At 41.8% G+C, this 23882-nt stretch overlaps 2 protein-coding genes and 1 long non-coding RNA gene across 4 annotated transcripts; 1 reads left to right on the top strand and 2 right to left on the bottom strand.

Moving 5' to 3' along the window:
- ZBTB11 (zinc finger and BTB domain containing 11) lies at positions 1-16484 on the bottom strand. 2 transcript variants are annotated; one of them, XM_010567334.1, is made up of 12 exons: positions 16059-16139; positions 15668-15844; positions 13426-13661; positions 12523-12754; positions 10530-11347; positions 8038-8217; positions 7307-7543; positions 6774-6918; positions 5591-5708; positions 2828-2986; positions 2162-2337; positions 1-782 (listed from the first exon to the last, which is right to left on the bottom strand). In XM_010567334.1, exons 3-12 carry the CDS (start codon positions 13567-13569, stop codon positions 256-258), a joined length of 2736 nt encoding a protein of 911 aa, XP_010565636.1. In that variant the 5' UTR covers positions 13570-13661; positions 15668-15844; positions 16059-16139; the 3' UTR covers positions 1-255. The 2 variants fall into 2 exon arrangements, with proteins under 2 accessions (XP_010565636.1, XP_010565635.1); XM_010567333.1 differs by lacking the exon at positions 15668-15844 and having other exon boundaries at positions 16059-16484.
- A 531-nt stretch (positions 16485-17015) lies between these two features.
- Positions 17016-21450, top strand: LOC104831636. Its single transcript, XR_774309.1, has 2 exons — positions 17016-17750; positions 21392-21450. It is a non-coding gene; the product is annotated as an uncharacterized LOC104831636 (long non-coding RNA).
- Positions 19893-23860, bottom strand: RPL24 (ribosomal protein L24). Its single transcript, XM_010567332.1, has 6 exons — positions 23754-23860; positions 23554-23629; positions 22221-22331; positions 21043-21179; positions 20575-20638; positions 19893-20020 (listed from the first exon to the last, which is right to left on the bottom strand). Exons 1-6 carry the CDS (start codon positions 23756-23758, stop codon positions 19940-19942), a joined length of 474 nt encoding a protein of 157 aa, XP_010565634.1. The 5' UTR covers positions 23759-23860; the 3' UTR covers positions 19893-19939.
- Between the last annotated feature and the right edge of the window lie 22 nt (positions 23861-23882).

Raw genomic sequence — 23882 nt, 5'->3', positions numbered from 1 at the left:
AAATTTTTTTTTTTTTTTTTTTTTTTTACAGTTATGGCCAGTGCAGAAATCTTTGCCTTCAAAGCCTTGGCCCACACTGAAGCATCTTAACTTTTTCCCTCTAATGCATGGTGCAGTATTTCGTCACCAAGACATTCAGTACTGGGGATTAACTGTTTGAAAACAGGCATCACCGTAAGCCTCAGATACCCAGTTAAATACTTTGCTCTCACAGATCATAAGACCTCACCCTTCTTGCTCTCTCATATACGATATTCATTCTGTCTTTGTAACATGGGCCACTTCTACTTCTACAGTTTCAATGGCCTGTGTCACTTCAGCCATTTTCTGTCCTTGCTGTTGAGCCAATACATAATTTACCACCTGCATGATGCTTTGGTCAGAAAGAGTAGAGACTGACGTACATTCCTCAGTAGCTGCAACTGCTTCGATGGCTTCAAGCGTCTCTCCTGTCACTACCACAGTCTCAATCTCACCACCACCAACGCTAATCTCAGTTTCTTGTTCCTGCATGTCTGCTGCTACAATGCTGATGGCATGCTCCACCTGTGTCCCCTGGTTATGAAACTGAAGAGTATCTTTTTCCAGCATAATTTTGCAGGGTACATAGTCCCTATGAAACTTGGTCATGTGCTTCCGTAGCGTCCGGGCATCTATGTAAGCTTCATTGCAAACTGGACAGACATACGGTCGTTCTCCAGTATGCGTCCTCACGTGACGCTTCAATGAACGTGCATCAGCCCAGGCTACTCCGCAAGTTAGACATTCAAATGGCTTCACACCTGTTCTCAAAGGGAAAGCAAGGAAAAGATGACCGTCGGTGTTTGTAAATATGCATGAGCAATGATGAGAAGTGACTGGGAGAACAACAGTATGAAAGAACAAAAGAAATACTGTAACTTTTTCCAGGTAAGAAAGAGATCTTGTTTACCATTTCTGCACTACAATATAATGCAAGCATAATACATTCAATGGTAAGATTTTTCACAAGTGCTCTGCCCAATCTAACATTTTGCTTTTAAATTTTTTTTCTTTTCAAAATCCCTTTTAATGCAGTTTCTCCCCCATTTTAAGTGCATACCGCTTAATAAAATTCTAATTATTTTTTGCCAGTGATGCCTTTCTGAAACCATTTTTTTCTTCATAGAATTTGTCACTTACACTTCTAGTCACCCTTTGTTTCTGTAAATCCTTCTATACACCTCTCATCAAACCAGCACTTGCTCTAGTTCGCTTGTAACGCCATCTACTGCTTTTTCCCTCCTCCTCCACACCACGTATGTTCAAATACCGCACCTGATGTTTGTATAATCTTATTCTCCCTTATAACATCTGAGTTCTGTGGTCTGTAGTATCTAATGGAGCATGTGGGTGGCAACAAACACTGTTTCAGTACTGGCTTTTCCTCTGTAACAGTTACTGTAGATATAGGCTAGATACCTATTACAGGATACTTTCTCTGTTTAGAAACAAACACAAAACCTCTATTTCAGTAGTTAGACAGCTATTAGATTTGCTCTTTAAAAGGAGACATGCTTCAAAAAAGTGATTTTTACTCTAAGATAGAAGTATATATAGACTTTCACCACAGCTGGAACATCCAAATACTCAAAAATCAGTATCATACTTCACATCTAAAGTAAAAATGCACATACTTTCTAAAAAAACCTATAAAATGTTTTCATATTTTCCCCAAACATCATATAGTTTAGTGTTTGTTATAAATCAAGAAGCTGACCAATTTACAACAGTGGTCCTTTTTTTAAATTCAGGCCAATCACTCTCCTGTTTGAAGAATATTTTGTTAACTGTGTGCACCTTTCAAACTAGAAAATGTTTTACTACCTCCAGTTCTTTGCCAGATACACATCTTCTAATCATTTCCAAAAAAAGTTCCTTTTCCATTAAAGTTCTGAGAAGGATAAGTTGTCACTGTCCCTATGTGTGACTGCAGGTTTGGGAAGATCCAAACAGCCACTTCTGGGAATCACTGGAAGCAAGTTAACAAACCAGGACTAGCATAAAACTAACCAGAGGATCTGCAAGAACTTCTGTGTGTCTTGCAACACAGGACATACACAGACTCAAAGAAACAATTGCCCTTTTCTCCGTAATATTTTTAGGGGTTGAAGGATGTCATGACTACTTGTTTTCCACATACCTTCATGATTGTTCATGTGCCTCCTATACTCCCGGAGTTGTGTGAATTTTCTTCCACAATGCTCACAAACTCGTTCCAGATTTTGTTTTGCTCTTCCTTTTTTACCATGTGTGGCTTTCTTTACATGTCTTCTGTACAAAGCTTTCTCATAAAATTCTTTACCACATATATTACACCTAAAATGCGTTAAGTGAGAAATCTATTGAAATCATTATTCTATGCTTATGTTATGCTTTTTAAACCAAGATGCTCTTTAATTATAATAGGCAAAGTTTAATGGCAATACCGTCTCATATGACAAATAATTCCATTATTAGAAATAATATTGTTAGACTGAGCTACATTTTCTCTTATTCACAGCCACATATCTTCCACTTACTGTTCTAGAGAAGTGAGATTACATACATACAAAGCATTTCTAACTTCATTAATTACATTTATCCTCTTACAACTTCATATGTAGTAGTTCCAGGATTGTGCCAGCAGGTTAACAGTTGGACCACACTATTGAAGTTATCCATCCATTCTCAAGTAGTCAAGACCCCAGTCAACATCTATCAATCAGTACTTTAACAACGGACTAGGCAGTTCCTTGTTGACTGCTGCGGGTCGGTATAAGCTCATACTGATTAGTACGTTTCAGTTCTTAAATGAATTTCCTCTTACCTATAAGGGTCTGTGACAGAATGAGACTTTACATGAGAATACCAGTCTTTCTTCCAACTGTAACATTTTCCACAGAACTGACATTGAAATGGCTTCACACCTAAGTGTTTATTCATATGCTGCCGAAGATCTCGAGCTTCATAGAAACTCTTTTCACACCTGTAACAATGAAAGTTTTAGCATCCCATATAAGAAAGATCTTGGTGATCCTGATTTCAAAGGCACTGGAACCCTCTTCAATAGCAACTGAAGACTTTGAGAAGACACCACCTATAGCGTCATCAATATCTATATAAAGCACGATCCCTTTACAAACTAGGGAAAATTAAAAGGAACAGCAGCTTATCTGAAAGTCTGGAATATAACTTGAGGACCTCTAAAACACTTTTGTCTGTTATGGGTAACTATATTTCTTCTGTTATTTTTAGTGTGAATAATCCAAGGCAAACTGACTGGAAGACATCAGAAATTTGTATTATACTGTGTGAATTTATGAGGATATTAACAGTTTCTTCCCTTAACCAAAGAGGATTAGTTATTGATACAAAGATAATCGGGACTTGCTGTTTGTAATGCTCAAATGTATTTTTTTAGAAATTAAAAACCAAATTCAGAATCCTACAAGAAAGCACCTGAAAGTAGCGATACTCATTCTTTAGCTTGCTGTTTGTATATACCTAAACCCAGGCAAATTCCTAGTTTTCCTCCATTTATATCTTACCATAGTATGACTATACAGAAATACAAATTGCTAGCTCCCCTTAGTATGACAACTACAGAGGTCAGTCTAATCAAAGACATGCTTTCTCCCTTTGAAAGGAATTCTGCTCTTCAGACAACTTTGCCTGATCATCTGCATCTCTTCCTCATGTAAGATCATATATCTGTATGACTCAAGAAAGGACAGAGGCAGAGAAATGCCAGCAAGCAAAGGTGGAGGATTCACCTTCTACAGCTGATCAACCTCTGGAATGAGGGAATCTCAAAATTCCCAACTTCCAGTGGAATCTGAAAAGAAAAAAGCTTCTATACAGGAACAAAACTTTTAATATTACATTTCCTGAAGAACGGGCATTCTGCAGACGAAAAAGGGCTTCGTGGCTGTGGGGGGGGGGGGGTGAAAGGGGGGGGGGGGGGGGGAAGGTGATGGTTCCTGAGCCACCCAAACAACCTCCTCCTCCTAGGCTGGAAAAACTTACAGCTCCAGTTCAAATGGGGCTCTCAGGGATGCTGGGTTTACAGATCCACATCAAAAAGCATCACAAAGACCCCTGAGGATCTTGAATGGGGTTGGCACTTGGTGCTCTCCCCTCAAGGACTGCATATTTGGAAAAGCCATTAGAGAAGTAAAAAACTCAAGCAACCACAACCGCCACCCTCTGACACTCTCATGCACTACTGCAATTTAATCAAATACCTACTGCACTGGAAAACTTCCATGAACATTTTAGGAAAGTAACTCATGTTCAGCTTTGTTCGACTGGGCCAGAAGCTCAAACTCAAGCCTGGCAGGGAGACTTGCATACCAAGCCACCAAACTAGAAAACTGAAGTCTGGTTATTGCTTAGTGAAGCTCTCTAAACCATTTGTGACAACATGAATTACATTCTTAGTAGAGATCTTCACTGTAGTAGAAACAAGGACTGTGTCTGTTTTGAAATAGTTGGAGAATCAAAGTATCTTTTCTGTCAAGGTAATCTTTTGTATCTATGACTGTACTGCCTGGAGTAAAAAATTTTTATTTTTTAAAATATATTTCTCCTTCAAAACCAAAATTGCCTTCCCTAGCATGTTTCATTAAAACAGTTCTGTCCCTGTTGTGGGACCTAGTAACTCCATTCTTTGTATTTCTAAGATGGATATTTTTAGCATTACAAAGCACTAAATAAAAACATTGCTGACAGAATTAAAGTGAGTTTTAAGCAGTTAGAAAATATAATTTTTGCCAGCATGCAGCAGCACTACCAGAGATACTTTACACAATACTTTAGATTAAAGCTTTCTTTAAAACCATGAGTTGCATACAGGCAATCATATCAATTGTACAACCCCTCTTAACACCCAAGAGAGTTTTCCAGAGACCTAACTGACAGTTTGGAAATTAAGCACCATTTGTGCTTTTGCAGGTCACTTGAAAGGTTCTCCTACAGCCTGCTTGATCACAGAAAAAGTATGCATGTTTTGCTAATGCACTAGGAGACATGCTCTTTCCAGTTACAGAGTTTCTGCTAAACTAGAGTCCAAAATGCAAAGATATTTGAGTGGTCATTTAAGTTTTATAATCAAGTTAACTGCAATATTCAGTAAGTCTTAATTTATGAGGTTCCTGCAGAGCTGTTTGCTAAACACAGTGTGTACTGCAGCGCACAAGTACATGACATCATAGACCATATAGGAAATTTTCATATTAAACTGAAATCGACTATCACAGTAAAAAAGGGCAAGAACAGGCTGAAGGCCCTTTGCCTCTGACAAGCTTACCACTCTATCTGTCCTACAAGGGAGCTTTAAAACCACATAGCTACAAGTGCAAACACATTCATTAAAAAAACAACTGTATGAAACTAGAGGTAGGTAACAGTTAAAAAACAAGCTTTTGCTCTCCAATGCATGTATTAACAAAAGTGCATTTTTCACTTTTATGCTTTAAAAGTCTTATTCCAAGCCAGTGAACAGCTTTACACTGCAACAAGGAGCTGCTTTTAATCTTTACAATTACTAAGATCATTGCTGTTAAGAAAAAAAGCCCACCAAACAACTTACTGAGTACACTGATATCCACGAACTTCAGGCTTTGGCTGGTGCTTCTTTATGTGTTTACTGAGTCCTGATGCCCTATGGAAAGATTTTCCACAGATGGAGCAAAGATACTTGGATTCTCCTGACAAAACCAAAACAAAACATGTTACAAAGCCAGGCCTCCATATCTCTGGAGTGCTTTGTGAAAGTGTTTTTTTCTTCTCATATAATTTATCTTAAGTAATTAGAGCAGTGCTACAAAGAGAAATTGGTTTAATTACACACAGATAGAATTAAGTGTATTTTGTGTATGTGCCAATGTAATAATGCACAGAGTGCAGAGTAGCAACACTTTAAACATTGCAGCTACTAATCAGTCATTAAATGTGAACAGCCTGAAAAATTGCCTCCTTGTGTGAAAAAAACCAAAACAATTGCCTGTGTTCATATAATATGCAACTTCTCCAGAAATGCAGCATTGCTTACAGATGACTTACATCTTGAATTTGTGGAACACCACCTTAAAATAAAAGTTTTCCACTCCAATTCACCAATTTAGGAGTGCTGAGTACTAATATAAATTCCTTCATTTCTGGAACAAATTGTCTTAACAGAAACAGTCTCTTACTTTTGAATCCACCCAACTCGAGAGACAAGAAACACAGACAATTTCAACACATTACAATTTGAAAACTCTTCTTGTATTAAATTATTATATTGTCATCTTTCACATGCTAAGATCTTTCAAGATACCAGGTTTTATGAATTTTCAGTATTAGTACAGCAAGTCTTGTAAAACATATATGGAGATTTAACTTAGAGATTTAACTTAGCATGTTTTCCTCTGAAAAGACAGGCTGGAAGTGCAAGTGCTCCAGAACATTCCAGCCTGTTACCCATCTTTGTTGAATTGACATGATACAGGCATAAATACATACATAAAAACAGAGGAACTGACCAACCATGGTTCCCTGTTCTTATATAGTACGTTTGCATAGTAACATTAAGCTATGGTAAAATAAGCCCAGAAAATAAACGTAAAATGACTACTTACCTCTATGTCAGTGCTTGACCAGTGGAAGAAAAAGGAGAAACTACTATTTATTTATTTTTGTAAACAGTTCCTTTGACACTGAAGAACAATGTTAAAGTTCAGCAGCATACAATAGCCAAAGAAAGTAAAAGGATACTCTTTCTCATAACTTACCTGTATGAATGCTCATGTGTTCCTGAAGACTTCTTTTTGTGACAAAAGACTTCTCACACAAGTCACACTTGAACTGTTTCTGTACTTCATGGAGAGCTAAGTGCATTTTTAATCCATGCTTATACGTAAAGGTCTTTCCACAAACCTAAAAAAAACCATAACTAGTGGAATAGGACAAATAAAACTAATTACGTAATAGGTGTTCAACTTCAAACAAAACAAGATCTCCTGTATTTCTAGGGAACCAGGATGGCCAAGCCTGTGATTTCCCACCAGTGGCAGAACTGGTCTGTTAAAAAAGAATACTCAAGGGAAAACATTCTTCTAGACACAGGAACATGAACTTTCATGATTCAACTTCATTCTAGTTTTCTCAGTCTTGGACTACAAGAATTTTCATCAGGAACGTTACAGTAGTTTTCCCCATTCTTAAGTGACCTAAATTAAACTAAATTTTACGACAGAGTGTCAATACTAAAATATCAAGAAAACATTACTAATTTGATTACAGAGTAAAATGGCTTTCTCTTTACCTTGCATGCATGTGGTTTTACACCTGTATGTTTGAGCATATGTATTCTAAGAGAATAGAGCTTAGGTAGAGTTCTCCCACATATATCGCATATAAATTCCCGTTTAGTTCTCCCTTTCGCCGAAGACACGCCTGTCTTTTCTACACTAGCAGCTGCAGTGTTCACTTCAGTCTTCCGAGTGTGCCGGACAAGATGGGCTCGCAGGGAGGCACCATACTGGAATTCTTTTTTACACAACTAGGAAAGAAAATATTACAACTTTATTTTGCATTTAATACTCAAAAATCATTTCAAAAAAAGGTAATCCAAGGTTTAAAGTATAGTAATATGATTAGCTAGGTCTATAACCTGACTCCAGTAGGCATTTTAACTCAGGTTAATTAATAGTTGTAAATTTTGAATTTTATGGCTACTGACAGAAGCGTATCCCAATGAGGCTAAGTTCCAGGCTAATCTAAACACAGATGCAAATTTACTAGTAAGCTTAAAAGTAAAGTCCACGCCAGCACTGTCTTGAACAGCAAGCATACTCCCGTGTCACATGGTGCTGTCAGGCCATGTGGCTGCACCACATTTTACCCCACCTCAGCCAGATCAGGGCTGCATCTGCCTCTGAAATCCATGAAGAAAATAAATATATATACGAAAAAAGGCAAAAAAAAGAATTACTGTCATTGCTGAATGACTTTTCATAAAGAGGGAGGTTTACAGACAAAAACCCCACAACTTACTGGGCATTTATAATCTTTAGATCTTTCATGTTTCAGTGTGTGCATTATAAGTGCATAGCGCCGCTGGAACACCATTCCACACTCAGTGCATTTGTGCTGAGCTTCTACTTCATTATTTTCTGTGGTATCTCTTCTGGGCTGTTTCATTTTTTTCCCTCTTTGTACCAGCTTCATGGCAACCTAAGTTGGAAAAACATAACCCTTGAATGAACTTTACTACACTGCATTTCATACTTCCTCTGCAAGTTAGTACTAAAAGCTGATGTTTCTGTGTGTTACTGTAACACCACCTAATTTTGCTCAGTTTACTTTGCTGCTAGAAAGTTACCCCCTTTCAGTTCACTGCAAAACTACAGATCTCATGGTGGGTGAAAAACTGGTCTCATTTTAAAACCATAAACTGATTATAATTATAGGCAGACAATGACTTACCAGTTCAGAGGCAACTAACTATTCAACTCTGAGTAACTGCCTAAGTGAGAGCTAAGGGATAGTTACAAAGGAACCATAAAGTACTGCCAGTCACAATTTCTATCAAATGTTTCCAACCCTTTCCTAAACTCCAACTTCCCTTTCAGTATTTACACTTGCTTTACTACAAGTCATCAGATTAAAAAAAAGTGGCCCAACTAATTTTTACCAGCCAGCAAAAACTGAGTTATTAATTAACCAGTAAAAAAAACTTACAGTATTTAAACAAAGTTCTTTCTGGTTAAAAGCGTTCCAGCTTTACTAGTGGTTTTTTTGTTAGGCAGTATTGGCAGTGCTATCTGGAGCTGATAATCTTGTTTTCCTTTGTAGAAACTTGCTGTCAAACGCTTTAAAAGCCAAATAGCAAGTGAGCAGTACAATGCATCCCCACTACTTCTTCTTGTTCTCTCAACAAGTGAGGTATCAGTTTTTGAAAACATACTAGCCCTTCCATGTTTCTCAAGAACAAACTGAAACTCAGCACAGGGACAATATTTTCTTTTTTAATTTTGCTGTTGCTCTGAAAATTTATGCAAACTTGGCTAAACTGTGAAGCCACAAAAATAATTTCGTTCAGTAGATGATTAGTAAGAGCTTGGAAAATAATCCGTTCATACAAAGCATGCTTCATCTCCAACATCTCCATGCCAACTCCAATTACTGTAATTCAAGAGTCAGCAGCATTTTTCCTGCAACCTCTTTTTCCTGTTATTCTTCCAGCATCAAAACCGGGAACTCAGGAAGGAGTGTCTCCTTCCCAATGCTTACAAGATATCCAGCGCCATGGGGAGGTGGGGGCAGGAATGCATGAAACAAAAATGCTGAAAGCTACGAAATGAGTTAGGAAAGCAAAAACCTATTCCTGAATCCAATTCTGAGAAATCATCTAAACCAATTTCTGTATTCCATAGGTGGCCACTGTCTGTAGACCTCATCTGTCAAGGGGCCACATTTAAAAACTGCAAAATAAGTTAACAGGAGCTCTTCCCAAAGGTAGATAGATATTCCCCCTCCCAAAACAGAACAAAAACTTGTCATTCTCCAACCATCATAAATAGGTTGCTCAAATATTTTGATTGTTCTAGTTTTAACATCTTGGCTTTAAGGTGTCCATCTGTTAAAGGAGACTAACACTACGATTTCTATCTACCAGGGTGTTGTAATGATAACAATTTATCCCCCTGTGCACGGGACTGGTGGCTCTAGTATGTAGACATCTCACAGAACACCTCTGGAAATTAACAGTTCTTTGTAATATTCAGCCAATGTGAAATGAGTAAGACAAAGCGTACTCTATCACAAAAATGAATGTGTTAATGCTCAGCGACATGAATGCCAGCTATCCACAGGCACTAAAAGAGGAAACATTCCTGATGGGGAAAGAGTAAGACGACTGTTTTATGTAAAAAAAAACAAAACCAAAAAAACCCTAGTTCAATTACTAAACATTTAATATGTCCGTGTGCTAGAGTTCTTAATACCAGTGCTCTTTGAATCTTTCTTTTTTAAACTGACCCCCTCTGAAAGTAGCAGGACTGCATTATTGTGACTTATGACTATGTTTTAAGATCTACATAGGATGTCAAATTTGTCATCTCCAATGCTCTGTTTTCAAGTCTTACCAAATGTAGGGTCTCACTTCTCTAATAGATAAATACATTTGTCTATGACTGACATACACACATGCTAGTTAAGAATTAAATTCCCAGATCATTAAGAATTTTAGGGAGAAGATACACCTTCTGTCCAACCATAAGAAGCTGTGAGAAGATACTCAAGCTGGGCTAAGGTCACTGAGCATTGTAAAGATCTTCAACATGGAAGCAATTTTGACGCCAATGGTTTGGGGTTTTTTGCACAACTGTCACATCTTAGAAGTTACTTTTGTTTGCAGTAACGTTAATCGCTCAAAAAAGAAAAACATTTGCCAGATAGTGCTTGGAATCGGGAAACAGTCTTTTCAGATTGGTCTCGAAACACTGGACGATTACTGACAACAGGCCTAAAGACAGATAGAATACCTGCTGAATTGCAGATTTAGGATTTGTCTTTCTATTTTGCAGTTTTTTTTCAATTCCTTTATGTAATCTGATATATCCCCCTTCACTAACAGAACGCTGGCGAAGCTTGCTTTTGTAAGTATCATCTTGGCTGGAAGCTAAACTTTCGGATTGTGAAACTGGAATGCTCTGTTCTTTATTTTGCCTGCCACGTTTTTGCTTGAGTATTTCTGAGGAGTCTTCAGAAGCAGTGTCCACATTTGCTTTTCCACTTTCATTTTGATCTGTCTCAATTTCCGTTTGACTTTCTGTGTCCATGGCTTCCACAGCTGATGGCTCAACCTTTATGACAGACACAGTGCTATCTGAAACGCTCTCCGGCAGCTGCATCTTGACGTAATTTTCAGTTGTTTCACACTGCTCCACAGGCTTCGAAAGATGATCATCCGGAGTGGCCTCCGCAGGCTCTGGGGGCAGGAATTCAGGCTGGGGTGCTGCTGCCTCCTCTGTCCCAGCAGAAGAAGGAGCTCCATTCACAGCTACTGGCACTTCATTGGCTGCGAGCTCAGGTTGCTCAGCACCGTCCATGGGCTGCGTCCCAACTTCAGTCTGCTCTGGCAAATTCTGTGTTGACTCTACTGTTTGAATATCTCCCTTTTGGTACACTGTAATTTGTTTCTCTTCCATCTGTTTGTGCACATTTTCACAGATTTCAAGGACTTCTGACATGAAGAGATGCCGGGCAAGCATGGCCACTTCTGCCATACTACAGAAGTCAAAAGTTAATTCTGAAGTATAAGCAAATTCCAACAGAGGTAGGAAACTGGACTTGCAGAACCCTACCAGGAATAAAACAAGAGATTAGAGCAAACACTGATGACCCTGAATTACACCAAAATATCCACGATGGATACAACAGTTCACCTTTGATATGGTTAAGTCTGAAATTTAGAACGAAACACACTTGCAAGTAACATTGAAGCCCCTCCACTGGGACTCAATTAATTGTCATTTACGTAAAAGCATCCTCCTTGTGTATTTTCTATGTGGAAGTAAGCTCTGACAACTTTTCCATTAAGTACGTAGAACTGAGGTAGTTTCACAATAAAATTCTCTAGAAGAATGTTTCAAGATGCTGGGAAAGCCACAATATTTCTGGAACAGATTAACCCTAATTTAACCAAAGTCTTTCTGGACCTGCTACATTCGGAAAGTAGTCAGGACTTAAGTAACAACTGCTGTGGCAGAAAAATAAGACAAGATAGTGGCTAATGAAAAAAATAAAGCTATGGATATATAGATAGAAATGCTTAAAAATAAGCATTTGGTATTATTTTCCACAGTTCTGTAAATCATAAATCAAATACTTAATTTGGGGGACCTTCTGGACCATCATACTAGAAATCTACTGTTCATGCATGTCTATTCTTCATGCAGAGACAGACACAGTTAAGAAACTAATGAGAAAGCAACGCACTAGGCATATGTTCTGTACAGTATCCTTCATCACTACAAAGCTATTTTTAGAACGTTTATTTTAGGATCGTCTCCTATCTTCAGGGTACCAGAAGGTTTGAGAAATAAGCAGAATCATGTATAATAGCATTTCACAGACATAAGAAACAATTTAGTATTTGTTCGTTAAACAGCTCTCTGACAAGCTAGTCAACATCCCCTCTTGATGTATTCAAGCATTTGATTATGTTCCCTTTTTTAATGTTTGTGACTAATACAAGGAGAAAATACACCTAAGCAAGGTAAAAATCAATCCAAAGCTTCTCAGAAATTTTAAGATGAAATCCCATAGTCCATTCAATATGGAAGATCAGATTATGCAAAACCAGAGCGATCACTTTAGCATTAAAATCCACACAAAATATTTTTAGATTAAAAGAGATAAAAAAGCAAGATAAAATATTTGGTTGTCTTGAACACTCAAAAAAGACTGAATCAAATACTGTACACCTTACTTAGGATATTATGACTTCTACCTTTGAAACCCACAACAATTCACCTGACAGATCCACTACAGCTTCATGACTAGAGACAGCTCCCTTTTCAATGAAGAGCTCTCGGAAGTACTCGCTGTTGGCTGCCAAGACAGATTTGTGAGCTTTGTACTCCTCTCCTTCAATCAGCAGAGTCACATCACAGAACTGATTGGAAAGCCTCTGCTGATTCAGTTGGTTTAAGACTGACAGACAATGTTTGGAAGATGACTGCTTCACAAGGCCCTTACTGTCAACCTGTCATAAACAACATTATGAGAACTTCATTACATTTAGACTGTGCCTTTTTAAGCATTCACACTGAAACACAGAAAAGGATTATTTTCTGCAACCATACAATCAGTTCAAGCCTGTATAAGATACAGCTTAACTTTACTATTGTTTTCTTTCTTTAAATGCGTCAAGTTTCACCCTCCCTCCAAACATAGTTAAAACAGACAACTGGAAAAATGGGAAGACACAGATATTTGAACAGTTCTTTGACCATATTTTTCAATACTACAGTCTGAAATCGTTTCTAGATTCAAAAGCCTTCACATGCATATGAGCCCCCAGTTACCAGCAAGAATTTTATATCTAAATATAGCATCATTTATTAAGGAACAGATATAGATTCTATGAGAACCTTGTATGTGATGCTTTACTACTTATACTTTTACCATTCATTTTCCCTTCAGTCTTATATGCATAAATAGGAGTCACGGTGACTTGATTTTCCAAAGATGACATACTATAATTAATTTCATGTCATATACACCAGCAACCCATTTCCACATATTGAATATCTCTGGCAAAATTTATGTCATCTTATTATTACAAGAGTACCACAACAATGGAAAATAAGTACGTGACTAAGAATGCATTAACAAACACCTTAAATACATTCAGATGTAAACAATGGTACTTACAAATACAAGCTCATGCTTCGCTATTGGCTTCTTCTTCACAGGCTTTGGGGATGCAGCTGGGATTGATGCCGTATTACTCAATTCATCATCTGTTTCATTACTGTCTTCATGAGATTTTGCATCCAGTCCTAGTTCCTCCAGCATTTCAGAAGGGTCTGACAGAGATCTAGAGCGATCTAGCTTTTGCTGGCACTTGGTGCATTCTTTAATGTAATCTTTAACCTGCTTAAGAATACCTAAGAAAAATTAATGGAGCTTAATTAGGCTCCTAATCTTCATTCAATTTACCTTAAACACATAATTAAATATGTAGGCAATTAGCAAAACAATATTACACACATACTGACAAAAATGAAGTCAGTCACCTACACTTCCCTTCTCTGACTTCCTTTTACCCGTTCTGCTTCTCTCACACCATCGTATGATATTGTATGTCACTACTGTAATGCACAGTTAATTTGAGATACAACATTTAGAATATCACTATATCAAGCAGACCCTCCTAGAAAGATTTTTAAGGCTAGAAAAAATATTGGTATTTATACATTCACCCTAAGAATCCCAAGACAATGAAAATGTAACCTAATCCTACATTTAGCCCACACAAGTGGATCTCAGCTTTTCCTTACTGAACAGGACAAGAATTGGAAGGCTCACCTAAGGGCTTTTGCAAAATTGGGACCAGCTGTGTTAGATGCAATGATCCTGATATGTTTTATTAGTAACAATTTAAATCAATTGCTTAAGATTTGGGGGTTTTAAGAAATTGATTTCCTACCAGCACTTTAACCAGTGTAACTGAATAATTTTAGATACTCAATAGTTCCCAAGCTCAGGGTCCTCTTCTAGGTACCAAGGCATTTTCAGTGTATGGCTTTCAACCCACATTAATTTTCTTCACTAGGACAATATAAAAGCATACGTAACAACAGCCGTGTCTCTCTAGTTCAAAATCTAGCACAGCTCAAAACTTGGCTGACATAGGCTTGCGCTTCTCACGCCTTTTCAGAGCATGAGATGCACCATCATTACATGCATATCTCTGGAAGGATCAGGAAAACACAGACTTCAGGCAACCCAAGACATTCCAACCCAAGACATTCATGCCTATTCCAAACGTTTTTACATTTCCTTGATTTCACCTAAAACCAGGGCTAGTTCTCAGAACAGAAGGTCTCTTATCTTCAAACCACATACCTAACACCCTTCCTGGCCACTGGGCCATACTCCAGCCCATTGCTTCCCAGCTACAGAACAGACAGACACAACAGACTGGCACCCATCTCAGGATGGTGACTGGGTTAAAGCTGCTGTCCACTAGCAGCAGAAGAGTATTCTAATGGCAGGGGAAACCAATGCTTCGAAGGAGACAAAGATAAGAAACATAACGCGTGAACTGAAAGCAGGGCACGAATTTTAGTATTCTCAGTGCAAGAGAAATAAGAGAACATAGGTTGTGCAAATAAAGGTAACCAATAAGGTCAAAAGATGCAGAATACAGAATGCCTCTTTTGACAAACAGAAGAAATACTGAGGTCCACGAAGGAAGTTTCCAGCATAGGATGACAGTAGATGCTAGAACAGTCGAATATTGGGCAGACGATGAGAACCCAGATAAAGGCAAGGAGACCACCATCCAGAATAGGTATAGCAACTTTGAGACACCAAATCATTTTTCACATCTAAGATCTTCAAGTCAATGAGATCTGGACTGGAAGGGTGGGCTGCAGCTAGAGCAAAAAGCCTCCAAATTAAGATAGGGAAAACTAAAGCTGAAATGACAGCCTTGCTGACTGATGGATGAAAAAAGCAGAAGAGAAGCAGTACAAACAGAAACTGGGCCCTGGGCAGCAGAAAAGCAGGATATTTGTTTAACTGCTACATCAGCCTAAAAGCAGAATACCAAATCCAAAGGGAATGCAGATACCAAGTCATTGGCTCAGCCAAATTAAGGCCCTGACTGGGAATTATTGATGTTCATACACTACTGTTTCTAACAGCTATGACATTACTCAGGACCCAACTGAGAATTAGTTTGGCCTTTTCAGCTTCTCATTGGAAGAAAGAGACAAACGTAACAACGAGTGCAAGGACTACGAATCTTCACTGGCAGCTCTACTACTTAAACGTGAACACCATCCACATGCTAGCTGGAAGCAGTGTTCTGAGGTTAAAAGCTGAACTAGGTCACACGGAATGGATTATCGCCCTATACAGAGCGTCCAAGTTGAGAAATCGCTACCTTAAGCGGGCTGTATGCAACACTTGAATGGGGACAGTCACGCTCTGGGTTTCCATACGTTCGAAGCACCACTACTGAATGCGAAGCCACAGGACAATTTGCTGACCACGGTGTAACTCGCACAGCGAAGCCTGCCTCTCGAGGAGCGACCCACAGTCGCAGCCCACAGGCTCTGCGCTTTGAGACGGAGCGTCGAAAGGCACCCGTCAGTCAGTACGCGACAGTCCCCTCCTGCCTTCTCCAGGGAGCCATCCTCCTCACAGACCCGAGCCGCCCGCCCTGCGCCGCAGGGGCCGTAACCCGGCCTCCGCCAGCTGCCTCCCCCCGCTCTCCCCTCCCGGCGGGGCTTCTCCCTCTCACCGGCCGCCCCCCCCGGCCCTCCTCGGCTCACCTCGCCACCAGTACTTCTGCGAGAGCCCCTGCCAGGTCTGCAGGCGGGTGCGGTGGGCGCCGTCGGGCGCCAGGTGGGCGGCGCGGATGAGGCGGGCGCGGCGCTCGGCCTGCAGCACCACCTCGAGCTCGGCGAAGCGCTGCTGGTCCCGCTGCCGCCGCTGGTAGTAGAGGGTGCCGCCGCGCACCACGTAGCAGGCGGCCGCTTTGCGGATCTTGCGCTTGGCGTTGCCCTCCGTTCCCGGCGCGTAGGGCTCCCGCTCGTTGGTCAGGTAGCGCAGGATGGCCAGGTAGCTCTCCTCGCTGGACATGGCGCGGCTGGGAGAGAGGGGGAAGAGGAAGACGGCGGGGAAGGGGGGTGCGCACACGAAGGGGCGGCCTCCGCGCCCTCAGAGCCACGCCGGGCTTCCCCCCTCGCCGCCGGGCAAGGGCACGGCGCTGGGCACGCCGCTGTCGGAGGGGGAGGCGGGTCAGGCTTTCGCCCCCGGGGCGGAGGCGGCTGCGGGGCAGCGTCTCCGCGCGGGACGGGGCCCGCCCGGGCCGGTCACACGCGGCGGGCCCGTGGTGGGGAGAGGCGCCCCGGCCCTCGCCGGGGGGCCCGGGGGGGCTACGGAGGCGCCTCCCGGGGCAGGGAGAGCATGCGCTGCCGAGGGAAGGAGGACGGGAGGCTCCCGGGCCTCCGCCGGCCCCTCGCCCAGGCGCGGGGAGGCCGGAGAGCGGCGGCCCGCGGGTCCGGCGGGAGCCAGGCCCGGGGGGGGAACTGGAGTTTCGCAGCCAGCGGCGGCGGGTGGGAGGGAGAAGCTCGGGCAGCAGCAGCGACGGAAAGACAAAATGGCTGCTGCACAAGAGGAAGTGAGGTCAGAAGCCCGCGCGCATGGGAGGGGGCGGGGAAGGGGCGTGCGCTCAGGGAAGGCGCAGCTCGTAGGGGGAACAAGGCCGCCATCTTGGGACCGGGCAATGGACGGGCCGGGCGGAAGGCTGGGGGCGGCCATCTTAGAGCCGGGCGAAGGCTGCGAGGGCGGGCAGGGCCGCGACGCCGGAAGCAGGGAACGCTCCTAAATAAATGCTTTTATAGCCCTAGCTCCCAAACGAGCGGGCTCCACTTCAAACTTGCGTCGGGAGTAGGAGCTACGAGAAAATTAGAATCGCGATTTCACGGTGCAGCGTGAGCGCACCGATCAGGAGCAGCACAGCCGGCGACAGCCGCACCAGCGCGGGCGGGGCGGCACGGCGGCTAGGTCTCGGTGCAGAGCGTGCTCTGTTTTGTTTGTGAAAGGAAAGAAGGAAAGTCTTTTGAACGTCAACTGCTGGTCTTCCTCGTCCGAGTTCTGAGCGGATTTTTACACCCGTAGCAGAGACGCGAGCCGCAGGATGCCGGTGCCCAGGCAGGAGCGTAGCCAGGAGCTTCCCCCGTGCACAGGACTTGCAAGAAGGGCCTCTGGAGTACTCTGATCCCCCCAAATACAAAGGTACTGACTGGACGGAGCGAGTCCGAGTCCGGCAGAAGGCTGCAAAGATGGTCAGGGATCAGAGCACGAGGGACGAGCCGAGGCTGAGAGCCGGGCTTTTTCAGCCTTGAAAAGAGAAGGCTTTGTGAGGACCTTGCTGCTGTCCACAGCTACCTCACCAGAGGAGCCAGAGAAGACGGAGGAAAACTCGTCAGAGTTGCATAGCAAAGAGGCAGCAGGCACAGGTTAGAGCACAAGAAATTCTAGTTGTATATTAAGGATTTTTATTTTTTTTTTTCAAACCATGGTGGTTGTCAAATACTCAAACACATTGTCCTAAGAGATTGTGGAACCTCTGTCTTTGGAGTTGTTCTTGACTCACCTGAGCAACCTGATCTAAATAGACATGCTTTGAGGAAGGGGTTGAACTAGATGACCTGTGGAGGTCTTTTTCAACCTAAATTATTCTGTGGGTCTATGATAATTTTAAGTATTCAATTTTTCATGATAAATATTTAATAGAGGATCAATTACATTGCATTAGGTAAACACAAGGACTTTAATTTATTAATTTCTGTTAATTTATTGCATTGTATCTCTGTTTGAGCTGAATAATGTGCAGTTATACCAGGTTAACACTCTGCTCTGAACAGCCTGCCTCACTCAGTTGAAGCATAGCTTGAGAGGAGTAACCTGATGGGCTATTATTCTTTACTCCCACCACATCAGTCAGAACTCATGAATAAACAGCAAGGAAGAGTAGTCTTAAAGCATTTCTGTGCACCTCTGCAGTAACACCAGGCAGCCAAAGCCTGCAAACTTCAAAGCATTAACAAATGCTGACTTACTAATTAGTCATATCTGACAAACAATTCCTAGATACCATTAATGCTATTTCAAGCAGATTGTTTGTGAAAGCTCATCTTCACATTCAGTTTTTTAGCTGAAAACTTTCACAAGCACGCAGGCAGTCTACCACGTGCTTTTATACACAACACTGATATAATCAGGATTTTACATAGTTGTCACTAGCATAGCTAACTTTCAGTGGTGTTTTCAGCCTTCAGTTTTAAACGATTAAGAATTCCTTTCCCTAAAACAGCAAGCAGTTTTCCTTCCCCTCTTTTCTGGTCCAGTTTCTGGCTCCTTCACTTTCAAGTGTGTTAACCAGTTTAAAAGCTTTCCATTTATTTCTAAACATGAGTAGCTCCTATACCTTTTTTAACAGCAAACAGCATAATTGTTTGGAAGATAATGGTGCAAATTCTGCTAATGCAATCAAGCTAGACCTATTTTAAATGGGTTGTAACCTTCATCCAGACCTGTATATTTTATTAATAAACCCAAAACAAAGTATGATACAACTCAAAATATAACCCATAACCCAAATTGCCCATTACACTCACTGTGGTTTTGAGGCCCAAAAGAACTGCAGGAAGCAAAACTACGAAAAGACAGCTTGCTTCCTAGTGTAGTAAGATAACAAAGCAAGCCCTCAAAGCTAACAGGCATTAACTTGTGGCATCAATAAATTGAGAAGTAGCTGATCCAGAAAATAGAGAAGGTTTGTCTTCTCCTATGCTTCCAGTACGTCAGAGGACATTGCTTTGCAAAGTCCATCAAAACTACAGCAACGTTTGGGCACCCTGTCTACATAGTGTAATTACTAAAGTAGACAGATACATACTTCACATGAAGAATTTAACAAATGGCCACTACCTCTCAGGGTGGGAGGGTGAGGAATTACTAAGGGAACCTCTACCTGCATTCTGGAAGTTAAATATCCATCTAAATGGGCTTGAAGTAAGCGTATACCATCAGCTGCATTTGAAGCTCATTCAACATTCACAGCCATCCTTTTCCTGACAGCAGCTTCCAGCAATCCATCGTTTTGTTACTTCCTGACCCAGGAGCTGCATGTGAACCTTTGCGCTTAACAGCCACGTGGTCCATGAAACCATCCATTCCCTTTTTTCAATCTATTGCTCCTTTGATCGTCTACAACATCTTGCTACACGCGTTCCACAACACAAGCAGCACATTAGCTTAAGTCACAGATGGTACTGCTTCACACCCTCTTTAGTTTGTATCTCTGAGCTTAGAAACCTCTTTTTATGCCATTTGTCATAGGTGCAGAATAAACTTGTACTTATGTGCTGTTTTGTCCTTCAGGCAAGAACAGCTCCTCAAACATCAGCTCCATCTTACCTGCCACCTGAGTCATTCATTAAAGTCTTATGAAAAGTATGCTAATACAGCAGATTGTCTTAGAAGCCAAGTGTTTTATGGCAAGATGTTTTTCAGTCTGCAAAACCAGACATGGTTATTTCACAAATTAATTCTCTTCAGTATATCTCACACAGTTGAAGAGAACATGGCACAAGTTATGAAAGTTAGTCCGATGTTTATTCAGCACGACTAACAGTTTAGCAAGTTAGCGCTTTCCACCAACACGGGGAGCAGAAACCTTGACTGGTTTCACAATCTTCTGCTTAGGTGCTGCCTTTGTAGGAGCCTGTAGAGAAATAACAAAGTATGAGCAAAGAGAAGCAATTTATCTGCAGTCCTGAAGGCATCCGTGTGTATTTAAGATTCTTGAAATTAGGCAACTTAGATCAGATCAGATTAGAATTGCAATGTATCAGATTAGAATTGTGTTAACAGGTGGTTACACACATACCACTGTAAGCCTACAACACGTATGATGCCAACATACGGTATTAATTCATAAGTAATAAGAAACAGATGCTAGCATTCATCAATATATTGTTACCAAGTTCCTAGATAGTGAAGATGTCACATCCAGGCAAGTTATTAGCTATCAAGAATCTCTGACATATGGTCAGAAAGTTGTTCTACTCTTATATTTATTTCTTCTGTTAAAAAGGTTCATTTTATTCAGCTGTTTGGGTATGTTTAACTTTAGCACTAAAGTTTGGTCAAGGTGCTTCCAGATCAAAAAAGATAAGCAAATGCTTCTTCCAAGCACAAATGGGGATTTCCAGTTAAGCACTGCAACAGAATGTTGTGTTACAATTTCATGATTTCTATCCACCTACTGCATCTTACCTTTGCAGCAGAAACAGCTGTTTTCTTGGTTGCTTGCTTAGCCTTCTTGGCTTCTTTTGCAGCCCTGTTAATTCACAGAAAAACAGTAACTGTTATCCATGTCTGCCATTCACTGTTTCTTTGTCTCAGCACTGTAAGAACTCCCTAAGATGAGGAAAGGAATGAATTATTTCAGGTTTATTCTCTGCATTCAGTACTTTCTAGGGAGACTACTACAGAGACAGCAGAACTGTGTGTGACAAAAGGGGTATTTTCACAAAGGGAGAGGGCAAGAAGAAATCCTCCTCTGCTGCTACTATCTCTTGCTGAGATTACTCAGTATTACCTCCAGTATACTGATTTAAAAAAAAAAACAACACAAAAAAGCTTATAAAACATGGAGGTCATCTAGAGTTTAAGCTCTTGTATGAAAAGCATTAATAATCTTTGAAAAGCCTGGGATAGCTCCACTTATCTCTGATTTCTCACCTAATAGCTTGTTCCCTCTGTGCCTTTCGTACTTCGGGCTTCTGATTTCGTTTAGCCATAATCTCAGCTAAAGATGCACCGGTGATAGCTCTCTGGAACTTAACAGCACGACGTGTGCGCTTCTTTTGTATCTCTTCCTAAAATGGCAGAAGATGAAGACAATTAGGATTGCAAGACATTAAATAAAAGGCTAAAGACAATTATAGAAACAAGCTGCTATTAAGACTGAAGCTATTATAAAACTGTATACAGAAGTAGAATTATACTCCCCACTTTGGAGATAACTGATTTCTTGATTTGCCAAAGCAGTTGAATAGCTAAATAAGAACAATGTATTCTCGTCTGCAAGGTATATAAAAAAAAATATTTTGGAAGAACGTCAGAAGTTCAGCCTTCTGTAACTCCCAGGAAAAAAAACGGGGGGGGGGAGTGCTAAAGTCCTCTTTGATGGAATCTTCTGAAAGGAAGACACTTGCGACTTGTTTCAAGCGGGATCACGGTGCTGGGCAGCAGTGTAAGCCATCGAGGATCAACTTTCCTTCTTCAAACAAACTGGTAAAAACATTGACTTACAACACATATGTAAGCCTTTCTAAATGCTCTTTTGCTGTGCAAGTTTAAACAAGAGCACTGAAAATACCTCAAGCTACATGCTTTATTAGTTTATCTTTTTCATGCAATGACAACCACATAGGAAAGACCTCCTACTAAGTTACAGCCCAAAGTTTTCAAGAAGGGTACGTGAAAAGTTCCCCCACCCTTTAACCCCCAAATCAGCTCTCTATGCTATCACCATTCAGAAATTTTACAAGTCCAAACTTTTAGGGAGTCTGCATATTAAACAGCATTACCCACCTTCTCTAGAAACTAATTTTTTTAAACATACGCCATTCATACAATTGTTAAAATCTACTGTGCTTCTGAGTGGCCCCTCAAAGAAGTGACACAGTACAAATACAATGCTTTTGCTGAAGTGGTTACCTTTCAAACATAAAGCAGCATATAAACTCATGTAAATGCCCTTACATTTTCACCATTATTGCCCAGTCTTCATCCTGGTTGTACAGGTCATGCTTCTGCTGAACATCAGCATACTGAAATTACCTCTATTCTAACAGATCAGTGACCACACCTTTTGCTAGAGAACTTTAGAGCGCCATTAGTTGGTATATACTTACTGACTGTCCTTTCTTGTGTTTACGCCTATACAGAACAGTCCAGTTGATTTGACGGGGGTTTCTCTTGGAAAGGAATGCAGACTCACATTTTGCATTCAAGAACTGAAAAACCTGGGAAGGTAAAGTATTTTGTGTAAGCTTTGCTTCTTTGAAAGACATTATCACAGTTTACATTAACATATCAAGGAATTCCTCGATTCAGTGTTTTTCAACAGTGATGCTTTTGTATTTCTTTACACAGCTCTGTCAAATAAAAATTTTAGAAGATAATATAAAAAATTTAAAGTTTGGAATTTTGTTCCATTGATCAAACTGATCTCTTATGAGGCATTCCAAAGCAGCTCAATTTTTTTGAGGAAAGCTCACATTACCACTTGCATCCACTGCTGCACTGTACTCTAGGCACAGCAGGAATAGCCATTTCCAGCATCATACTTTTCAAGTGTCTGTCCTCAAGTAGCTATGCATTTCCTGTATGTGTAAGGGAGTCAAAACTTGGCCTAAGGAACACATGGACACCAATACTCCACCCAATTCCTTCTTGCATAGTTACACTAACTTTCTTGCCTAGAATAACAGGCAGAATTACCAGGCTGATTTGTTATTAGCTGTACAATTCAATTTGAAGTATACACTAATTCCCAGGAAAGCACCCGAGAATTCAACCAGTCTATTTACTCAATTGTCATTTCCCAGGAGATTCTGTACAGCAAGATGACTGTACTGGTATGTCCAAAACCCGAATCCTCCTTTTGTAGACATGAATACTGTATTTCTATTTATGACAGTCCTATCTGGGTGAGATATGGGAGCCTGAAAGGGCTCTCCTCCCTATTTTATGCCAATGATCTGCACCCAACTTATTTGCAAGTCCAGCAAGTCTCAGCATTAGATGCAGTATGTCCAAGTAGCATTTTTTACAGAACTGCGGTACTTTAGACCAGATACTTTAAGACAGCCTTCTCAAACCGCAACCTAAACCTGGCTCAAAATCCCAAGCTACGGCACGAGCACGGTTCTCCCGCGGACAGGGTCTGACGGCACTCACGACACCTGGACACGCCGACGGAGGCACAGCGGTGCTGTTCTCCTGCCGCTCCATACCAGCGATTCGGGCAGACGCTACAGCAACGCCACCGGCGGCCCCGGGCAGCGCCTCAAGTGCGAGGCCTTCGCTTCCCCCAGCACCCCGCCGGCCTCTCTCTCTCTCTCTCAGGCCTACCGTCCTCCCCCTTCTGCAGGGCCCGCTCCTGCTAGCCCCTGCTGCCCGGCACCGCGGCCGCCCCCTCCCCGCGGGGCTCGCCCTGGCCTCCCCGCCCGCCCCCGGCCTCACCTTGCCGTCGGTGCGGGCGTAGCGGCGCCCGTGGCCCGGGTAGATCTTGTACCCGCTGAAGCTGCACAGCTCGACCCTGCGCGGGAGAGAAGAGTTAGGGGACAGAGCGGGTTAGCGGAGGGGGAAGGCGCGGCCCTCCGGCGGCCTCCCCGCGGCGGATGGCCCCGGATGGGGCGGCGGGGAGCCGCCAAGGTTCTTACTTCATGATGGCGGCAGCTCCGAAGCTGGCGGCGGCCGGGCCGAAGAGGAAGAGAGGATGACGGGAAACGGCGTTCCGTGCGCCGCGCGCAGCACGCCGGGACGGCTCCCGCCGCGCAGGGCCTGACGGG

Source organism: Haliaeetus leucocephalus, unplaced genomic scaffold (genome assembly GCF_000737465.1).
Source record: "Haliaeetus leucocephalus isolate CR32 unplaced genomic scaffold, Haliaeetus_leucocephalus-4.0 Scaffold228, whole genome shotgun sequence".
NCBI lineage: Eukaryota > Metazoa > Chordata > Aves > Accipitriformes > Accipitridae > Haliaeetus > Haliaeetus leucocephalus.
This window is presented reverse-complemented; position numbering and strand designations above follow the sequence as displayed.

Bases quoted from the DNA above. Each gene is read 5' to 3' on its own strand.
- RPL24 (XM_010567332.1), bottom strand. The intron at 21,180-22,220 runs GTAAGTATATAC...CTGCCATTTTAG, and splicing joins AACACAAGAAAGGACAGTCA to GAAGAGATACAAAAGAAGCG. The intron at 20,639-21,042 runs GTGAGAAATCAG...GTGAATTAACAG, and splicing joins CAGAGGGAACAAGCTATTAG to GGCTGCAAAAGAAGCCAAGA.
- ZBTB11 (XM_010567333.1), bottom strand. From the start codon at position 16,368: ATGTCCAGCGAGGAGAGCTACCTGGCCATCCTGCGCTACCTGACCAAC. The intron at 6,919-7,306 runs GTAAAGAGAAAG...GGTTTTTTTTAG, and splicing joins TAAAACCACATGCATGCAAG to GTTTGTGGAAAGACCTTTAC. The intron at 5,709-6,773 runs GTAAGTTATGAG...TGGTTTTGTCAG, and splicing joins ACACATGAGCATTCATACAG to GAGAATCCAAGTATCTTTGC.